Source organism: Falco biarmicus, chromosome 4 (assembly GCF_023638135.1).
Source record: "Falco biarmicus isolate bFalBia1 chromosome 4, bFalBia1.pri, whole genome shotgun sequence".
In the NCBI taxonomy this organism is placed as follows: domain Eukaryota; kingdom Metazoa; phylum Chordata; class Aves; order Falconiformes; family Falconidae; genus Falco; species Falco biarmicus.
In genome coordinates, this window is record NC_079291.1 from 99,198,343 (window position 1) to 99,213,868 (window position 15,526).

At 55.8% G+C, this 15,526-nt stretch overlaps 1 protein-coding gene across 3 annotated transcripts; it reads right to left on the minus strand.

The window, feature by feature from the left end:
• Positions 1 to 737: 737 nt before the first annotated feature.
• Positions 738 to 12,755, minus strand: IMPDH2 (inosine monophosphate dehydrogenase 2). 3 transcript variants are annotated; one of them, XM_056336714.1, is made up of 15 exons: positions 12,550 to 12,755; positions 12,408 to 12,456; positions 12,224 to 12,325; positions 11,902 to 11,976; positions 11,249 to 11,455; positions 9,032 to 9,119; positions 8,214 to 8,413; positions 7,046 to 7,136; positions 6,012 to 6,107; positions 4,582 to 4,653; positions 2,254 to 2,397; positions 1,893 to 2,037; positions 1,664 to 1,807; positions 1,310 to 1,393; positions 738 to 995 (listed from the first exon to the last, which is right to left on the minus strand). In XM_056336714.1, the coding sequence occupies exons 1-15, from the start codon at positions 12,645 to 12,647 to the stop codon at positions 974 to 976; spliced, it is 1,617 nt and encodes a 538-aa protein (XP_056192689.1). In that variant the 5' UTR covers positions 12,648 to 12,755; the 3' UTR covers positions 738 to 973. The 3 variants fall into 3 exon arrangements, with proteins under 3 accessions (XP_056192689.1, XP_056192690.1, XP_056192691.1); XM_056336715.1 differs by lacking the exon at positions 4,582 to 4,653; XM_056336716.1 differs by lacking the exons at positions 4,582 to 4,653; positions 6,012 to 6,107.
• Positions 12,756 to 15,526: the final 2,771 nt, after the last annotated feature.

The following is a 15,526-nucleotide window of genomic DNA, read 5'->3' on the forward strand; positions in this document are numbered from 1 at the left end:
TTCTTTGGCAGAAGTGATGTTTGCACGTGCACACAACCGATACAGGTGTAAAATACCTTTGTCACCTGGTGTTGCAAGCACAGGTAACCTGGCCAAGCCAGGGAGGGCTGCACTGGTCAGGCATGGAGAGGTGCGAATTTTACAAGCCCCTGCCCTTCCAAGTTCGTTGTCCACATGCCTTCTGGCAAACAAACCGTCCATGACGCTCAGGCAAGTGATCTGTACCACACGCAGACCAGCCCCAGGGGGTGTGACTGCAGGGGGACGCTGGGAGCCATGGGGACAATAGGGGATGGCGAAGGGAAGGAGAAAGGCAGATTGGGGAGGACAAAGCACAGGAAAACAGCTCCAAGGGCCTGGTGCATGAGAAGCAGCTGCAGCACAAAGCATTTGCAGGGGCATGTGGGCAGGTATCTGGGTGGATGTGCACATACGTACACCTCTGTGCTTAATCATTGTAGCAGCGGGACCAGGCACAGGGTCCTGCAGCAGCCTGGCACTAGCGAACAGCCCTGTAAAATCCATTTGCTTTCTTCCCTGGCAGCCTTTGTTTTCTGCTCTCGGGAAGTTGTTGTGTTTTTTTTTTTTTTTAAAACACCCCACGCTGCATTATCCACTCAGCCCTGTCTCGGGGCTGTACCCTCCCCCCCCCCCCCCCCCCCAGTGTCCCTTCTGGGGTCATCAGCTGCTCCCGAGAGGATGCAGGAAGCAAAGGAGAAGGAAGCGGGACTCTGGGCTGACACCAACTACACATCTTTTCCTGTTTTATTGTAAAACACAGCCAGTGTGGCACCAGCCCAGGATCACTGCTCCTGGGCAGCAGGTGGGCCCTCTCGGGTGGTGATGAAGCAGCCAGGGGACACGGGGAGCTCCAGGCAGCCCACAGAGTAATGGCACTTCTGCAGCAAGAGCAGCTCCCACACGGGGTGGCGCAGGGCTGAGTGGCACAATGACAGACACAGACGGACCGCCTTCAGAAGAGGCGCTTCTCATACCTGCGAGGGGAGCAGCAAACCAGAGAGCCTTTTTACCGACCCGTATCACCCAGGGCGAGGGCCAAAGGCACAGTCAGAACAGCTCCTGAGCTGCCAGCCCTCAGTGGGGAAGAGCCCCGGCACGCAGGCAGCAAGTAGCTTGTCTGCTTGTCCCAGCTGCAAGAGGGGTGCTGGCCCAGGCCAGGTGACAGGCTGTCACTCAGCCCAGCTGCACAGTGGCAGGTGAAGCCAGCAGCACATCAAGCCACCCTCACAGCAGCTGAGGCCACGCTTATCTCCCCCGGCACGACAGGGGCCCTGCCAGAAACACTTACGAGTGGAGGCCATGCACCCCTCCTTCCACCTGGGCAGACGTTGTCCTCTTCTCAAACTTCAGCTCTCCCGAGTACATCATGGCTCTGAGGTGAAAGGACACTCATCACAAGCCAGCCAGATTAAGGTAACCCCAACATTTCAAGCCCAGCCAGCTGAATACTCCACAAGAGACCATGCTCCTGCACGCCTGGGGCTAGCAAATCCATGACGCAGTGCCCACGGGAGACGAGGGAAGAGCACTACAGTGAGGTCAGGCCATGCAGAACACGCTGCAGCTTGGGCACAGCTTGCCCAGGGACCCCAAAGGGCAGCACTGTGACCTAACCAGAACACAAGCGAGGGGAGGCACTCACCGGACTTGCGTCAGGCTCTTGGCACCAATATCCTGGCAGGAATGCTGGATCCCAGCAATCAGGTACGGAATGAACTTGTGGATAGAGCCCTTGTCCTGCACTGCGCCGGAGACCCCCTGGGCTACTTTGATTTTGTCTGTCTCACTGCACAGGAGCACAAATCAAGCAAGTTTATGAAGCAGAGAAGCCCCAAAAGCTTGATCGGCTGCCCCAAAGCACCATCTCTTACCTGAAATACCGGTTCTGGCTGCCCAGGTTCTTGTCCATGGCATCTAGCGAGCCCATGCCGCGGTATTTCTTCAACCTAATTCCATCCGAGAAGAAGTACTCACCTGGGGCCTCTGTGGTGGCGGCCAGGAGAGAGCCCATCATCACTAGCACAAGAGATCACCAAGAACAGCATGTCAGCAGCAGGAAGGCTTTGGCTGCAAACCCCTCAGGGTCCCTGGGCACAGCACTGTGCTGGACCCCCCGGCATCCCCAGCCACCTGCAGGGATACGCCCTCGTGCCCAGAATCCGCTGCCACACGGCAGCCCTCCCTGGGAGACTCCTACAGGGGCACAGCCTGGCCACCCGACGCGCTGCTCACCTGTGGAGGCCCCGAGTGCGAGGGCCTTTGCAATGTGCCCAACCGTCTGGATCCCTCCGTCTGCGATCACGGGGACGCCAAATCTCCTGGCGTATTCAGACACCTTGTACACCGCCGTGGCCTGGGGGCGGCCGCACGCCAGCACTGCGGGCAGGGAGAGAGCAGAGAAAGGGTCAGCTCCCACGCAGCAGCGCGTCCCCTCCCCAGCAGGCCCTTTTAGGCTTCCGGCACACACATGCTTCAGCACTCAGGAACGCACAAATCCCTGGATGCTCCTTCCCTAGGCCGAGTTGCAAGAGAAGCAGATGCCCAGGAGGTGCCTGCTGGGACATCCTCACGGCCCTTGACTCCAAAAAGCTGTGGGTGACCTTGGGACTAGGGTCTTTGACCAAACGCCTGGGATTAGCCAAGACTTGCAGCTTGTCCTGGTGCACAGCAGAGGTGTGGGGAGCTTGGGAAGGAAGCGGAGCAGACCCCACAAGCCCCTCTCAAGAGCATCCCTGGCAACGTAGGCGCGTCCCACCGCTCACTCCCTCCTAGCGGTGCCAGACCCTTTCTCCATATCCCCAGCAGCTGTATGATGCGCTTCTTGCATGGAAAGGCAGCTGGCTGGGAGAGAGCCAGTATATATATATGTATAGATATATCTATACATATACATTTGCGTGCGCGCACACACACACACACTCACATGCAGCAGTGGAAAAGGAAACTAGCAGGATGATTTGATGGCTTATGGGCAATAATTTATGTTCCTGCCCTGCAACGTAGCATGGATTCTGTCAAGTTTAGCTGCCCCATGGGAAGGGGGTTAATAGCTCTGGATTTACCTGCTCTTCCCAGTCAGTAGCAGTTAGAGGCTTCCCATTACGCGAGGGAAAACCAGCACAGGGCACGTCCTGTAACACCTTTGTCAGCCACAGGCATGCAAGTATGCTGAGATAAGCTTCTCTCAGGGAGACTTCCCTTCCCCACAGTTAACCAGAAGCCTTTTCTCCAGTCACAGTTAGTCTGAGCCACTGGGTAAGATTATGGCCATGCAGGATTAGTGCTGTGGAGCGTGAACTCCAGGTGTGGTTTAGCCTGCCTGGCAGCAGCGCTGGCAGCGCACGTCCCTGGCAGAGGCTTGCTGAGGCCGGGAGTCCGCAGTTGCTCTGCTCCCAGTGCTCAGCAGCAGCTGCTGAGAGAGGGAACCCCATCTCCAGGCTAAAATAATGAAAGAACTGATTGTAATGGAACAAAACTCTGCGTCAAGCTAGGGCTCAGCTAGCCAGGGAGAGTCTGCCAGCTGTAACACGAACGCCGTTAGTCTTAAAAGAGATGGTCTCGCTCGGTACCGCACTGCTAAAGGCCACGTTGTGGCTGCAAAATGCTGCAAGGGAAGAGATCTGTGGAGAGAAGCACCTGATTTTGGAGGGTCCAGAGACCAGGGTCTACGAGACAGTGCTGTAGACAGTGCAGGGCTTGCAGAAACCTCTCAAGAGCAACCATAGAGACCAGCCCTTTAAGGAACAGCTTGGCTCAGGGCCCCTGGGAGCGTCGCACCGTTCCGACTGTCCCAGTGCCCAGCGCCACAGCTTCAGAGCGCAGCTTCCAAAGCAAGGTTCAGAGCACGCACACACTGAGGGGTCTGGGTGAGCGTATGTCTTTTTTTAGCATATCTGCAAAGGGTGGCCTACAAGATCATCTGTTAGAGAAAACCTTCCCGGATCTTCAACAGAAACCTCTTTCCCTTTGAGGTGCATCAAAACTAGGAGAAAGGGCAAAACCCAAGGCTTGCTGCGGGTGGCTGCTCGACCCAGTAGCATCAGAGCCCTTTCTCTCCACAGGTGTCTGCGGGGAAAGCCGTGGTCCTGGTGCACCGCTGCCAAGGTGGCCGTACGCAGTTAAAGTCCCTCTGTGACCCCAGGGGAGCCAGCTTCAAGTGAAGCTTAGCCAGCACACAGCCTCCCCGCAACTGGGGCCAGATTAGAGCAGGATCAAGGACCACTCAGGGATCACCTCCCACCACTGGATGAGCAGGGGCATGCCTGGCTAGAGATCCAGAAGATTCAGTCAGAAAGCCCAGTCAGGCTCCTAACTGGATTTTGGAGTGGAAGGTGGACAGCCCTGAGTGCCCTCAGCTTTGACAGTTCAGACCCTGCTTTAGGAATTCAGAAAGGCTTTGCAGCTTCCAGTTCAGATTCAAAACCAGTATCCAAAGCCACAAAACCCCAAGTGCATCTACAGCTAAATTATTCTCAAACAAGCAGTAGGGCCATGTGCAGCCAAATCAGGGTCCTGCTTCAAGACACATAATTAGGGTTGGGAACAGGGCAAGTGACTTACTATAGGTGCCCGTGACAGTAGAAGGGCATTTGGGGCTGTGGGACTTTAGGTCTGGAGGGATCTTTGGAGCAGCTAAACAAAAACAAACACACACATTTTAGAGACAGAAGAACAGCAGCAGAACAAAGGACCCCAGCAGTGACCTGCTACTAGGCAGAGCATACGGTGTGGGACAGAGCTGACCTTGCAAACCCTGCCTAGCCTGAGCCAAGCCAGAGGCCAGATCCAAGCCAGCCAGGCCCGGCTGTGCACAGCGCATGCTCGCCCTGCCCCCGCAGCCATCCAGAGAGGTGGCCCCCCCAACCCAAAGAGCCAGAGTTCTTGCCCTAAGAGGGACAAAAACCTGGGAAGCTGCGGTCAATTTTGCAACCACATCTCCTGTGAAGCACCACATTCTACCTCTGCTCTCTCTGTTCCCTCCCCAAAACCAGCACCCAACCCCACCGACTGCAGCAGCCAGGAGAGGCACCCTCTGGAGACGTTCACCGCGCTGCAGGACGGAGCATGCCTCAGCGGGTCCTCTGCCTCAGAACCAGAGTAGGACACGTGTGTTCCGGTTCTGCTCTGGCTATGGAAGCATGAGCCCAAGGACACCACAACCTCCCTAGAAAGGTCACCCAAGACAGACTGCCCTGACCGGGAAACCCCGCAGCCAGTGCTCCCACGGCGGGAAAAGCAGGAACGCAGCCTGGGTCCAGTGCTGCTCAAAGGCTCCATGCTGGAAACGGCAGAGCTAACGCAGCACCTTCAGCCATCAGCTACCCTCTTGCTGCCTCCCAAGGCAAGGACCAAGGAGCAAAGCAGAGGGACTGTGTTCTCTGCACCTCACTTCCCAGGTTCACAACACGAGGACCGAGCCTGTCCCCCAGGCAGCCTTTCTCCAGGCCCTGGGGAGGCCCCTCTCCACCTTTTAGCCAAGGGTGACATGGCCTCTGCCCCACACAAGCTCCAGCTAACTGCAGAGACAACGGCCAGAAATCCCATTTCGGCCTGGAAATTGCATAAAGGCGTCAAGCCCAGAAGACCAATACTCAAGCATCGCGCACACTGCTGCCAGAGGGAAAGGGAGCGCAGACAGCCCGGTGCACTTCACCTGTCAGCACGGGGGCTCCGGTAAGCCCCTCTCCCTGCAGAGCTGCCTGCCAGCCCCATCCCACACCGAGCCAGTGGCTCCTCTCGGGCAAAGCCACGTGTGCCACACCTGCTCTACTCAGTCTCGGTCAGTACTGGGAAATGCCTTTGCTGCTGCTGCCACCCCAAAGGTTTGACCCAGGTGATGAGAATGTCCTGGACGAAGGGGGTGAAAGACAGCTTGCTGTTGGACACAGCCCTTACAACAGAAGTCCATCCTGGCTATGCTGCTTTTCAGCAGGGAATCCCTATGGAACAGATGGCTTTAGCCCATTTAGGAGACAGCTGATCTCTCTCACCTTCCTGTGTGATGCAGATGGAGCCACTGCCCATCCCGACTCTCAGGGCATCGACCCCTGCGTCGATGAGGTTCTTGGCCTGAGCAGCAGTCACAACTGTAGGGAGCAGAAACTGGTTTGAAGACAGACAAGCAGATTTGCAGGCGAGGCTGCTCTGTCCTGGTGCTTCCCCCGTGGCTGCAAACACCCCCTGCCCAGGGCACCAGCCTGTGTCAGAGCCAGGCCTGGCTGTCCACTGCTACCAGGCCTATCCGCCAAACCAGCACTGAGTTTCCATCCCAGCTGTCCCCAGTGGGCGAGGTGACACCGGCCCTTTAGGCTACTCTGCAACATGCTTACACCCAAAGGCCGAGGCAGCAGAGGGCACTGCATGGTGCCAGGCGCTCTTTGGGCCACATCAGGTAGGGAGGGAGGGCAGAGTACAGGCTAACAGCAGCACCGGTAACACACCAGCCAGGTAAAGGCAGGGACTGCTGAACTCTGCTGTCAGGAGGCAGGGAAAATTTCCGTTAGATTTCCAAATTAAGCAATAGTCATTATTATTATTGTCCAAAATTTTAAGCTGGTGTGTAAAAGCAGCTAACGTGTACAGAGGACTGTAGCAATTTCCGTTAGATATCCAAATTAAGCAATAGTCATTATTATTATTGTCCAAAATTTTAAGCTGGTGTGTAAAAGCAGCTAACGTGTACAGAGGACTGTAGCAATTTCCGTTAGATATCCAAATTAAGCAATAGTCATTATTATTATTGTCCAAAATTTTAAGCTGGTGTGTAAAAGCAGCTAATGTGTACAGAGGACTGTAGCACACTGTGCTGCAGACCAAAGACTTCAAAATATCTGCAGCTGTGGCAGCAGCAGGGTACTGCCCTGTGCCTGCTGAGCCATCTTGCTCTGTTCCACAAGCCAGAGGAAACCATTTTAAGTTCAGACATTTACCAAGACAACCGTTTCATTCACGCCCCTGCAACTCCCTCTATGTCTAAGAGACAAACGTAATTTAAAGACAAGAACAGTCTTCAACACATGCCTACCGTTTCCTCCAATAACTTGTAGGTTGGGATATTTCTCCTTAATATATTTTATCATATTGATCTGGAAGATGGAGTTACCCTGGGAGGAATCCTGCAACAGAAAGAAAACCAATTTCAATCAAAATTTCTGCAGAAGATTACAAATACAGCTCTAGAATGGCCTCAGATCTTCACTCTGCTTACTGGGGTCTCTGCTAAGCTGGCTAAGTGGGCAAAATGACTCCCCAAACTGAGTACAGAACCGGAGGAGAAGCTGCAGCAAAGATAGTAATGTACTGTCCCTGTAGAAGGCATTTTATTCTAAGGACTTCAGTAATAACCTTCGCATTTAAATCCTGTGGCTTCTACAGCCGGCAACAAAGAGCACACCTGGCTGCTGGTAGGAACTGCCTGGTTCTAACACCAGGACACCATCGGCCCTGTCTCAAAGTACAGGTGAAATGGTGAATGTTCCTTGTGAAAGCCAGAAGAGCCAGCGCGTGAATGCATCTCTCCCTGCTGCGCAGCAGGGCAGCTGCAATACAAGATGTCAACCACCGAGCACTCGGGCCCTGCCGACCTCCGTGACCCAGCCAGCTCACAGTGTCTGTTAAACATTTCCAGCTGCAACACTGCTCAGTCGTGCCCTCAGAGCACAGCTGACTCGCAAGCTAACGATCAACGAGAAAACAACGTGCAAATCCAGGCAGTGATGGCTGTGCCTGAAAGCTGGCAGGCCAGAAGGGGAGACTAGCAGAGCCTGGACTGGCCACTCCTGAACATCTGGCAGTTAAGAGAATAACACAGTAACAGACACCAAAGAGCTGAAGGGGAACCGTAAGAAGCCAAATACTCAAAACTAGTTAGGAACATCAGAGACTATGGTGGCAGGCTGCAAGCAGCATTTGTAGAAGCATCTGTATTAACTGACAAAGTTTCTCAGCCTTAAGGGCTTCAATGCACCCTACGTACTTCCCCAAGGCCAAATAAGTTCCCAGGCAAGAGGAACCCCTCTTATCTGAGGGTTCCAATCTGAATGAGACTGACAGGTCATCAAACTGCCACAGTCTTAACACAGAAGGGCCTGTAATGAAGATAGCAAGTGCTATGCTGCTGCTCCGCTGTCAGAGATTCATTCAAACTGGATCCTCAGCCCCCCAGGCCAACGCGATGCCTGCGGGTGGCTCACCAGCACTACCGCATCCACGCCAGCCTGCACCAGGAGGTCCAGCCGGTACTTGTCATCTTCGTGGGTCCCGATAGCGGCACCACAGAGCAGCTGCTTCTTGGAATCCTTAGAAGCCAGAGGGTAGTCCCGGTTCTTCTTGAGATCCGTGCGGGCAATTATAGCCACCAGCTCGTCATCTTCATTAACAATTGGCAGCTTGCCTTGAAACAAACAGAAAGAATGTCACTGGAAATAGCTGTTTCTGCAGGAGACAGACGCTAGCCCAAAGCAGTGCACCAGACCAGGAGCATCAGGCAGGCAGCAACTGGTGCAAGGTGGAGACTCAAAGAGGTGTGGTAGCAAATCTTGCTTGGCCATGGATGCCAGCAGCTCTGGCTCGGGAAACAAAGCTAGGAGTTTGCAAGAGTGGAGAAAAACTCTGTATTTTCACACTAACCACAGAGAAAGTGCATCTTTTTTAGTAATTAGACCCATGATACTGTGTTAAAGGTCAAACTACCATACCGTAACGGAGCTGAACTGAGTGCCAACGTGCGAAGACCAGGATAGAAAACTGAAGATGTGTGGCTGGACAGCCAGGCACTCTTCAGCTCCTGGGCTGCCAAGAATCCCTCAACTTCAAACAGATTTGAGATGAACACATGTGAACTCTGTACCCTGGCAGAGGGCTGCAGGCACTCTCTCCTCTCCTCATGCTGGAACACAGCCCTCCCATGTTTCACCCACGTGTAGGCAGACACATGTCCACACGCACCCACTACTGCTCCCAGCCCAGCGCTTCCACAGCTCTCCCTTGCATCACGGATGTTCACAGGTACCTTTTTTACTCCTTTGTAGAATTTCATTTGCTTCTTTCAACATTACGCCAGCCGGGGCCACAACAAGATCCTCTCGCTTTGTCATAATCTAGCAGGAGGGAGAAGATAAAAAGTCACAAGAACTCCTTCGCACTGATCTGAAAATACCGAACCCCTCTGCCCACGTGAAACACTGCAGCAGCCATATGGAAGTGCTCTACAGACAAAGGAGCCCACAGCACAGCAACACGCCTCCAGAAACACACAGGAACAGCCTCCAATGCGCTGTCCCCATGCAAGCAGTGGCCCCCAAGCCCACTGGTGTAGTGAAAACAGGAGATGGCAGAGGGCCTCAGCAAGCTGAGGGAGAAGACCTAGAAGCAGGGGATGATTCTCAGATGACCCTTGTTTGGGATGTCACCCAAACAGCCCTCCCTTTTAACAGAGCACAGGCAAATAAGGGCTGGAGACACCTCCGGAGTCCCATGCTGTTCTGGCAGAAACGCTACCCCCAAGCTTGTTTTCAGGCAGTCATCCCCAGCATACAGGCTCTGGAAGGGCTGTGCCCAGAATAACCCACCGCTGCTGCTGGCGAGGTCAACGGGGCAAAGGAGTTGCTTCAATCCAAACAAACATGCTCGCCTACACTCACTCTGACAAACAAGCACCAAAACACAGCAGAAAGGGGCAATGGACAGAAGCTCGAACACGGGAACATCTGACGTGGTATACCGAAAAAAGCTTTCGCCACAACAACGGTCAACCACTGGAAGAGCAGCCCAAAGAGGCAGTGAACTCTCCACCCTTACAGACACAGGGCCACGCAGCCTGCTCCAGCTGAGCAGGCCTCAGGCAGGAGGCTTGACAAGAGACCTCGAGGTCCCTTCCCACGCACAGTGTTCTGCAATCACAGAGTTCATGCGGGATGTTCTCACAAAAGGTTACTCGAGACGGCCAGGCAAAGCTGAAAGGGAACACTCCCTAACCCTCACAGAAGGTAGATTAGTTGCACACAACAAAGATGATGCAACATTTCAGTTATTTATACCATAAGAACACACACTTTGTCAGCAAAGAGGTGCACTCCACCTACATCCACCCAAAATCCTGCCTGTGGCAGAACCCACATCTCAGGCAAAGCTGAGGAATCACAGACATATCCCAACTCCATAAGCCTGTGGGATCCACAAGCTTCCCGAGCTACAGGAGACCTGTGCATTTAGCTGGATGGCAACAAATGGCTCAGCAATATCAGTGCTGGACAGCGAGTGGGGAGAGATCTATGGGACCATTCACTGCCCTAGCCTTGCCTGCTGACAGAGGCAAGCACCAAACACTAACAGCGGCAAGCTTCCAGCTTTGCAGCACTGAATGATCCACGTAAAGGATGAGAGGAGATTCTTATGTGACTCCTCCGAATGGGCCAGCATTGCTGGAAAGGGCCATGTGCACTTTTATAACCTACTCCTAGTTTAAGATTCTTGTTACAGGTATTTATAGGCGATTTCAAACCAAACAGGGATGAGCATGCGATACCAGGTTTGGTCAGCAAGAGCTAAAAATAGTCATGAGTCAAGAGCAGAGTCTGGCTGAGAGGCACCGGTGGTGTAACCTGACAGCACCACAGATATAGGGTTACACAGCTCATGTAACGGGAATGCCAGAACTAACAAAAATCAGCACCGGCATTGCCGAGAACGTTCTCCTGTAGGAGGGGAGTCTGACGGTGCAGCATTATAAAGGCTAAACTGCCAGTCTCCAAGTTCAAAGGGTTATTTTGAAGAACAAGTAGCCTAGATGAGGCACATCTTGGCCGGGAAAGGCAGTCCAGAAAAGGAAGATCAGCACTCGGAGGGCTTGCTGGGCACAACACAGCTGCTACAGCCCTGGCCAGTGCCAGCATGCCATGTGGGACCACAGCAGCAGCCAGGAACACCAGAAATTAATTACTGAACCCGGGGAGAACACCAGCTGTAGAGAGGGTGGCTTCCCCAACACTGAAAGATGACCCTGCAGGAGCAGTCGTGCTAACACTAACTGTGCGGCCACTCTCCTGCATCTGCTCTGCAGGAGTTGCAGACAGAGCGTAAATGAACAAGACACTCTCCCGTGGAAATGGAGTTAAAGATGGACCCGCAGAGCTAAGGTGGAGCTCCAGCTGGGGCAGCATCCTCACAGCCACACACTCGCCCTTCGTATAACAAGCCACACCACCTCCTAACGCAAAGCCCTTCTCACCTCACCGAGAGGCAAGTCATGCTCCGACTCCTTCAGGAAATCGATATCTCGAGATGAGATGATCCCAACCAGCTTGCCCCCCATCTTCCCATTGTCCGTGATGGGAATCCCACAGAATCCATGACGAGCTTTTGCTTCAAACACATCTCGTACTCGGTCGTTGGGGCTCAACACCACAGGGTCTGTGATGAATCCTTGCTCATATTTCTGGAAAGAAGCAGACAGAGCAGCCAGGCTAAGCAGCACTGCCAGACCAAGCAGAAGCGGGGCACGTGCCTAGTGGTGACTGCGGCCACTCATAAAGGTCTGCCACCACTCAGGCTGGCCATATGCTCACCAACAGGATGACTCCCCAAACCAGCACTAAGGCTTACCCAAGTAGCGTTAGATTCCCAACAATTCCCAGACTAACCTCCTTCCTGAAATTACGGGGAATACTCTCGCACCAGGAGGCCTGGCATTCTCAAGTCCCAGGCTGCGCATGGACAGCGCCTAACACACAACAAGTGGTGTGTGCAGGCAACCAGGGTAGCACCACCCTTCTGAAACACCAAGATCTGGCACACAGCTCCTCGAGCAGGGCCAAACCCCACTGCCCACCCCCACCAAGACACAGGCAAGCACGGTTCAGCGCTGCTGTTCCAGCCACTCACCTTCACCTTCCGCACTTCGTTGGCCTGGAACTCCGGGGTGCAGTTGTGATGGATGAACCCGATTCCCCCGGTGAGCTGGTAACACAAAGGCGGCCCTGAGTCGCAGCACAACCCGCCGGGCCCGTCCCCGCGGGGGGCAGCAGCCGGGCAGGGAGCGCCAGAGCCCAGCTCGGGAGCCGGGGCGGCGAGGCCGGGGGGTGGGCGGCGGGGGAGCGGCCTGAGGCACGGCCTCGCCTCCGGGGGGCTGCAGGCGGCCCCGAGCAGACACGTACGGCCCCGAGCGGCACGGCCAGCGGGAAGGGCGGCGGCGGGGGGCACTCACCGCCATGGCGATGGCCATGCCGGCCTCGGTGACCGTGTCCATGGGGGAGGAGACCAGCGGCGTCTTCAGGGTGATCCTCTTGGTCAGCGCCGAGGTCAGGTCCTGGCGGGGAGGCGGGCGGCGGGTGAGCGGCGGCCCCAGCCCCGGCCCCGGCCCGGCCCGCTCCCCCACCCCGGCCACTCACCACCTGGTCCGCCGTGAAGTCGATGTAGCCCGGCAGGATGAGGAAGTCGCTGGGGGGGGGGGGACGGGGAGACGAGTCAGCGGCGGCTCCCGGCTCCGCGGCCGCGACCCCAGCCCCGCGCCCCCGGCCCGGCCCCACTCACTTGTAGGTGAGCCCATCACCGCAGCTGAAGAGCTGCTGCGCCGTCAGCCCGTCGTCGGGCACGTAGCCGGTGCCGCCGCTGATGAGGTAGTCCGCCATGGCGCCGGCCCGCCGCCGCCGCCGCGTGCCCGCCGCTCCGCGCGCCCCCGCGCGCACGCGCCCCCGCGACGGCGGCCGCGAAGGTTCAAGCGGCGTCGGCTCAATGAGAGCGCGGCCCAGAGCGGCCGCCGGAAAGGGCCCGGCGCCGGCCTCGCCCCCTGCCGCCCCGGAGGGCACCGGGCAGCGCCCCCCAATCCCGGCCGGGCCTGGAGCCAGCCCAGCGCTGCCCCCCCCCGCGCCGGAGGAGACGGGCAGGGTGAGGCCGGGGCCCGCAGCGCCCAGCCAGCGGCCCAGCGCGGCGCGGCCTCAGCCCCGGGCCGCCCCCAGGCCGGGGGAGCGGGGCCAGCGCGGCCGCTGGTGCGGGCCGAGCGGCGGGTTCGGTGTGCGGGGAGGGAGCAGCGCGGACCTGCAGGTAGGGCCCCCCCGCACAGCCCCGCGGGACGCTGCCCGCGCCGCGCCCGGGTGGCACTGCCCGCGCTGGGGAAGAACCTGGCGAACACTGGCCGTGGGCGGCCCGCGGGGAGGGCCGGGGCCGGCGGCGGGGCGCCCGGCTCGGCGCCCGGTGGGATGGGCCGGCAGCAAGAGGGGAGCGCGGCCGGGGGGCTGCGTGGGTGCAGCGCTGGAGCGCGCCGGCAGCGCCCGGAGCAGCGCCCGGAGCAGCGTCGTGAAGCCCCAGCGACCCGAGGGGATGGAAGTCAAGGGGCAGGAGGGGAAGGACAGGCACAAGGCAGGGGGAATGGCGCGTCCCGCGGGGACCCCAGCCGGGCGCCAGCCTCAGGCAGGGTCCCAGCTGCAGCCTCCAGGCCGGCCCGTAGCAGCCCTCCGGAGGGTGGCTGCGGGGTACCGAGCGCTGCGGGCCCGCACACGGCAGCTTGGGACTCTGGAGAAGAGCAGGAGTAGGGGGGCCCGTGCCTGTGGGAGAGGAAGGGGCACAAATGCAGATCTGCCTCAGAGGAGAACTGCAGGAACCAGTGATCGGCTTTTCACAGGATGGGATTTTCCCTTCCCTGCAGATTCCTTTGGGCATTCAGAAAAGTTCCGGTGCTGCGGGCTGCAAACCAGCCTCCTCCGATGGTTGTTTTGCTTGTCGCGATACACTGGCTCTGGCCTCAGAGCACCAGGGGAATGAGACAAACAGGGCCCTTCTCACCCTGCTCTTGTATGATGGGCTGTGCAAGGCAACCTGCTATTTAATGAGTTCAGGGGACTGAAGAATGGTGCTCCTGCACCTCCAGCTGTCTTACTGCAGTAGATTAAATCCTTATCCAGAGATCTGCAAGTAGCTTTAAGACAAAGTAAGCGTTACTGATGTTACCCAGCTACAGGACATGGGAAGTGTGAACACAGGCGTCTGTTCAAGTCTGCTGAAACACTCAGAAGCAAACAGCCCTTGCATGCTGTGAGGTTTGTCAGTCATGTTCAAGCCTCTAGTCTGGGTTAACATGTTCTGGCCTAAGGTTCTCCAAAAGACAGAGCGGAGTGTACAGACCAGTTAAACTAGGCATTGGTAGATGCTGATGTTGACTTCTACAGTGTGGGGATAAAACCCCCAAACTAGTGAACCATGCTATGGACAGAAGCAGGACTCTTGCGTGGCTTGTTTGCTCTCAGCAGCAGTAATCCGCCCAGAAAAGAGGCTGTGGTTTCTACGTTACAGTTGTTTCCCATCAGATGGTGGTTTTGTTTGTAGCAGGAAAGGAAGGTGCACACCTCGGCGCAGGGATGTTCCCTTTCCTGGGAGGAAGGGTACATGTAGCTTCTGGGGCCCCTCACATAACTCGGAAAAGGCAGCCCTTGTGCAGTTAAGAGCCAGAGACAAGGATCCACAATGCCACTTAAAACTTCAAGCCAAGAGATTGGTAGCAACCCTGTTGCTATTACTGTGAATGCCAACATCAGCGATGTCTCCTTCCTACAGCCATGTGTTAACAGTGCCTGTGAAACTGAAACAGAAACCTGAACTTTGCAAGGTTTCCATTCTTGTTCCCTGACAGCCTGCTACAAAAGATTACATTTCACCCTGGTTTTACTTCTCTACATAATCCCTGGGCTGATTCTCAGCTCCAAGTTGGTTTCACCTACCCAGACACTGGTTTCCCATTGTACGCAGTTTGCTTGGGCTGGGGAGCTATAAGGAAAAACACTGCCCTTCGCAGTAAATAAAGCATCTAGGCTCACGCCACCAAAAGCAGTTACCAGTAAAGGCACAGAGATCCTTATCCCAGAGGCAGGGTTCAGAAACACAGGCTTCCAAAGGAAAACACCGCCTGCCAAGGACACGCACTTTCAACTCTGCATTACCTGTCACAGGATCAGCAGAATGGGAGGCATCGTGCCAGACTAAGATCAGTTTAACAGGTCTCCCTACCCTTTATTTTAAATAAGGACAGCGCTAACAAAGGTTTGCTAAGCCTGGCTGGGAGGCACACACTGATCTCTGCCGTCAGGCTAAAGCACAGGCACAGCAGTAAACAGGCAAGTTGGCTTCTGTTCCAATAGAAACACCAGACAAAGTTTAATGGTTCTCAAACAGACTACAACAAAGGCTGCAGGGAAAAACATTTTATTTCCAAGCAGATTACAAAGAGCAGAGAATATAAGAGTAAAATTAAATTAAAAAAATAGTTGAGTGCATCTCTTTAAAATGATTTGTAGTGTGAGTTACTCACGGGGCAAAGCTACTGGAGAGTTCTGAAGGTCACTTTGCAGGATGCCAATCACATGTGCTGTTTAGACCAGGGTCAACACAAGAGGGACAGACAAGACTTATTTTGCATATAGGCTGCACACTCATTATCAAGCGAGGCTCTGGGCTGCAACTGGACCCTGCCTTTCTGAGACATCCTCTCCACTTCATTCTCTCCTGCAGTTCCCTCGAG

Coding starts and splice junctions, on each gene's coding strand:
- IMPDH2 (XM_056336714.1), bottom strand. CDS start 12,647: ATGGCGGACTACCTCATCAGCGGCGGCACCGGCTACGTGCCCGACGAC. Junction 8,414..9,031: donor TCTACAAAGGAGTAAAAAAG/GTACCTGTGAAC, acceptor GTTTGTTTCAAG/GCAAGCTGCCAATTGTTAAT. Junction 1,808..1,892: donor AGCCAGAACCGGTATTTCAG/GTAAGAGATGGT, acceptor GCTCCTGTGCAG/TGAGACAGACAAAATCAAAG.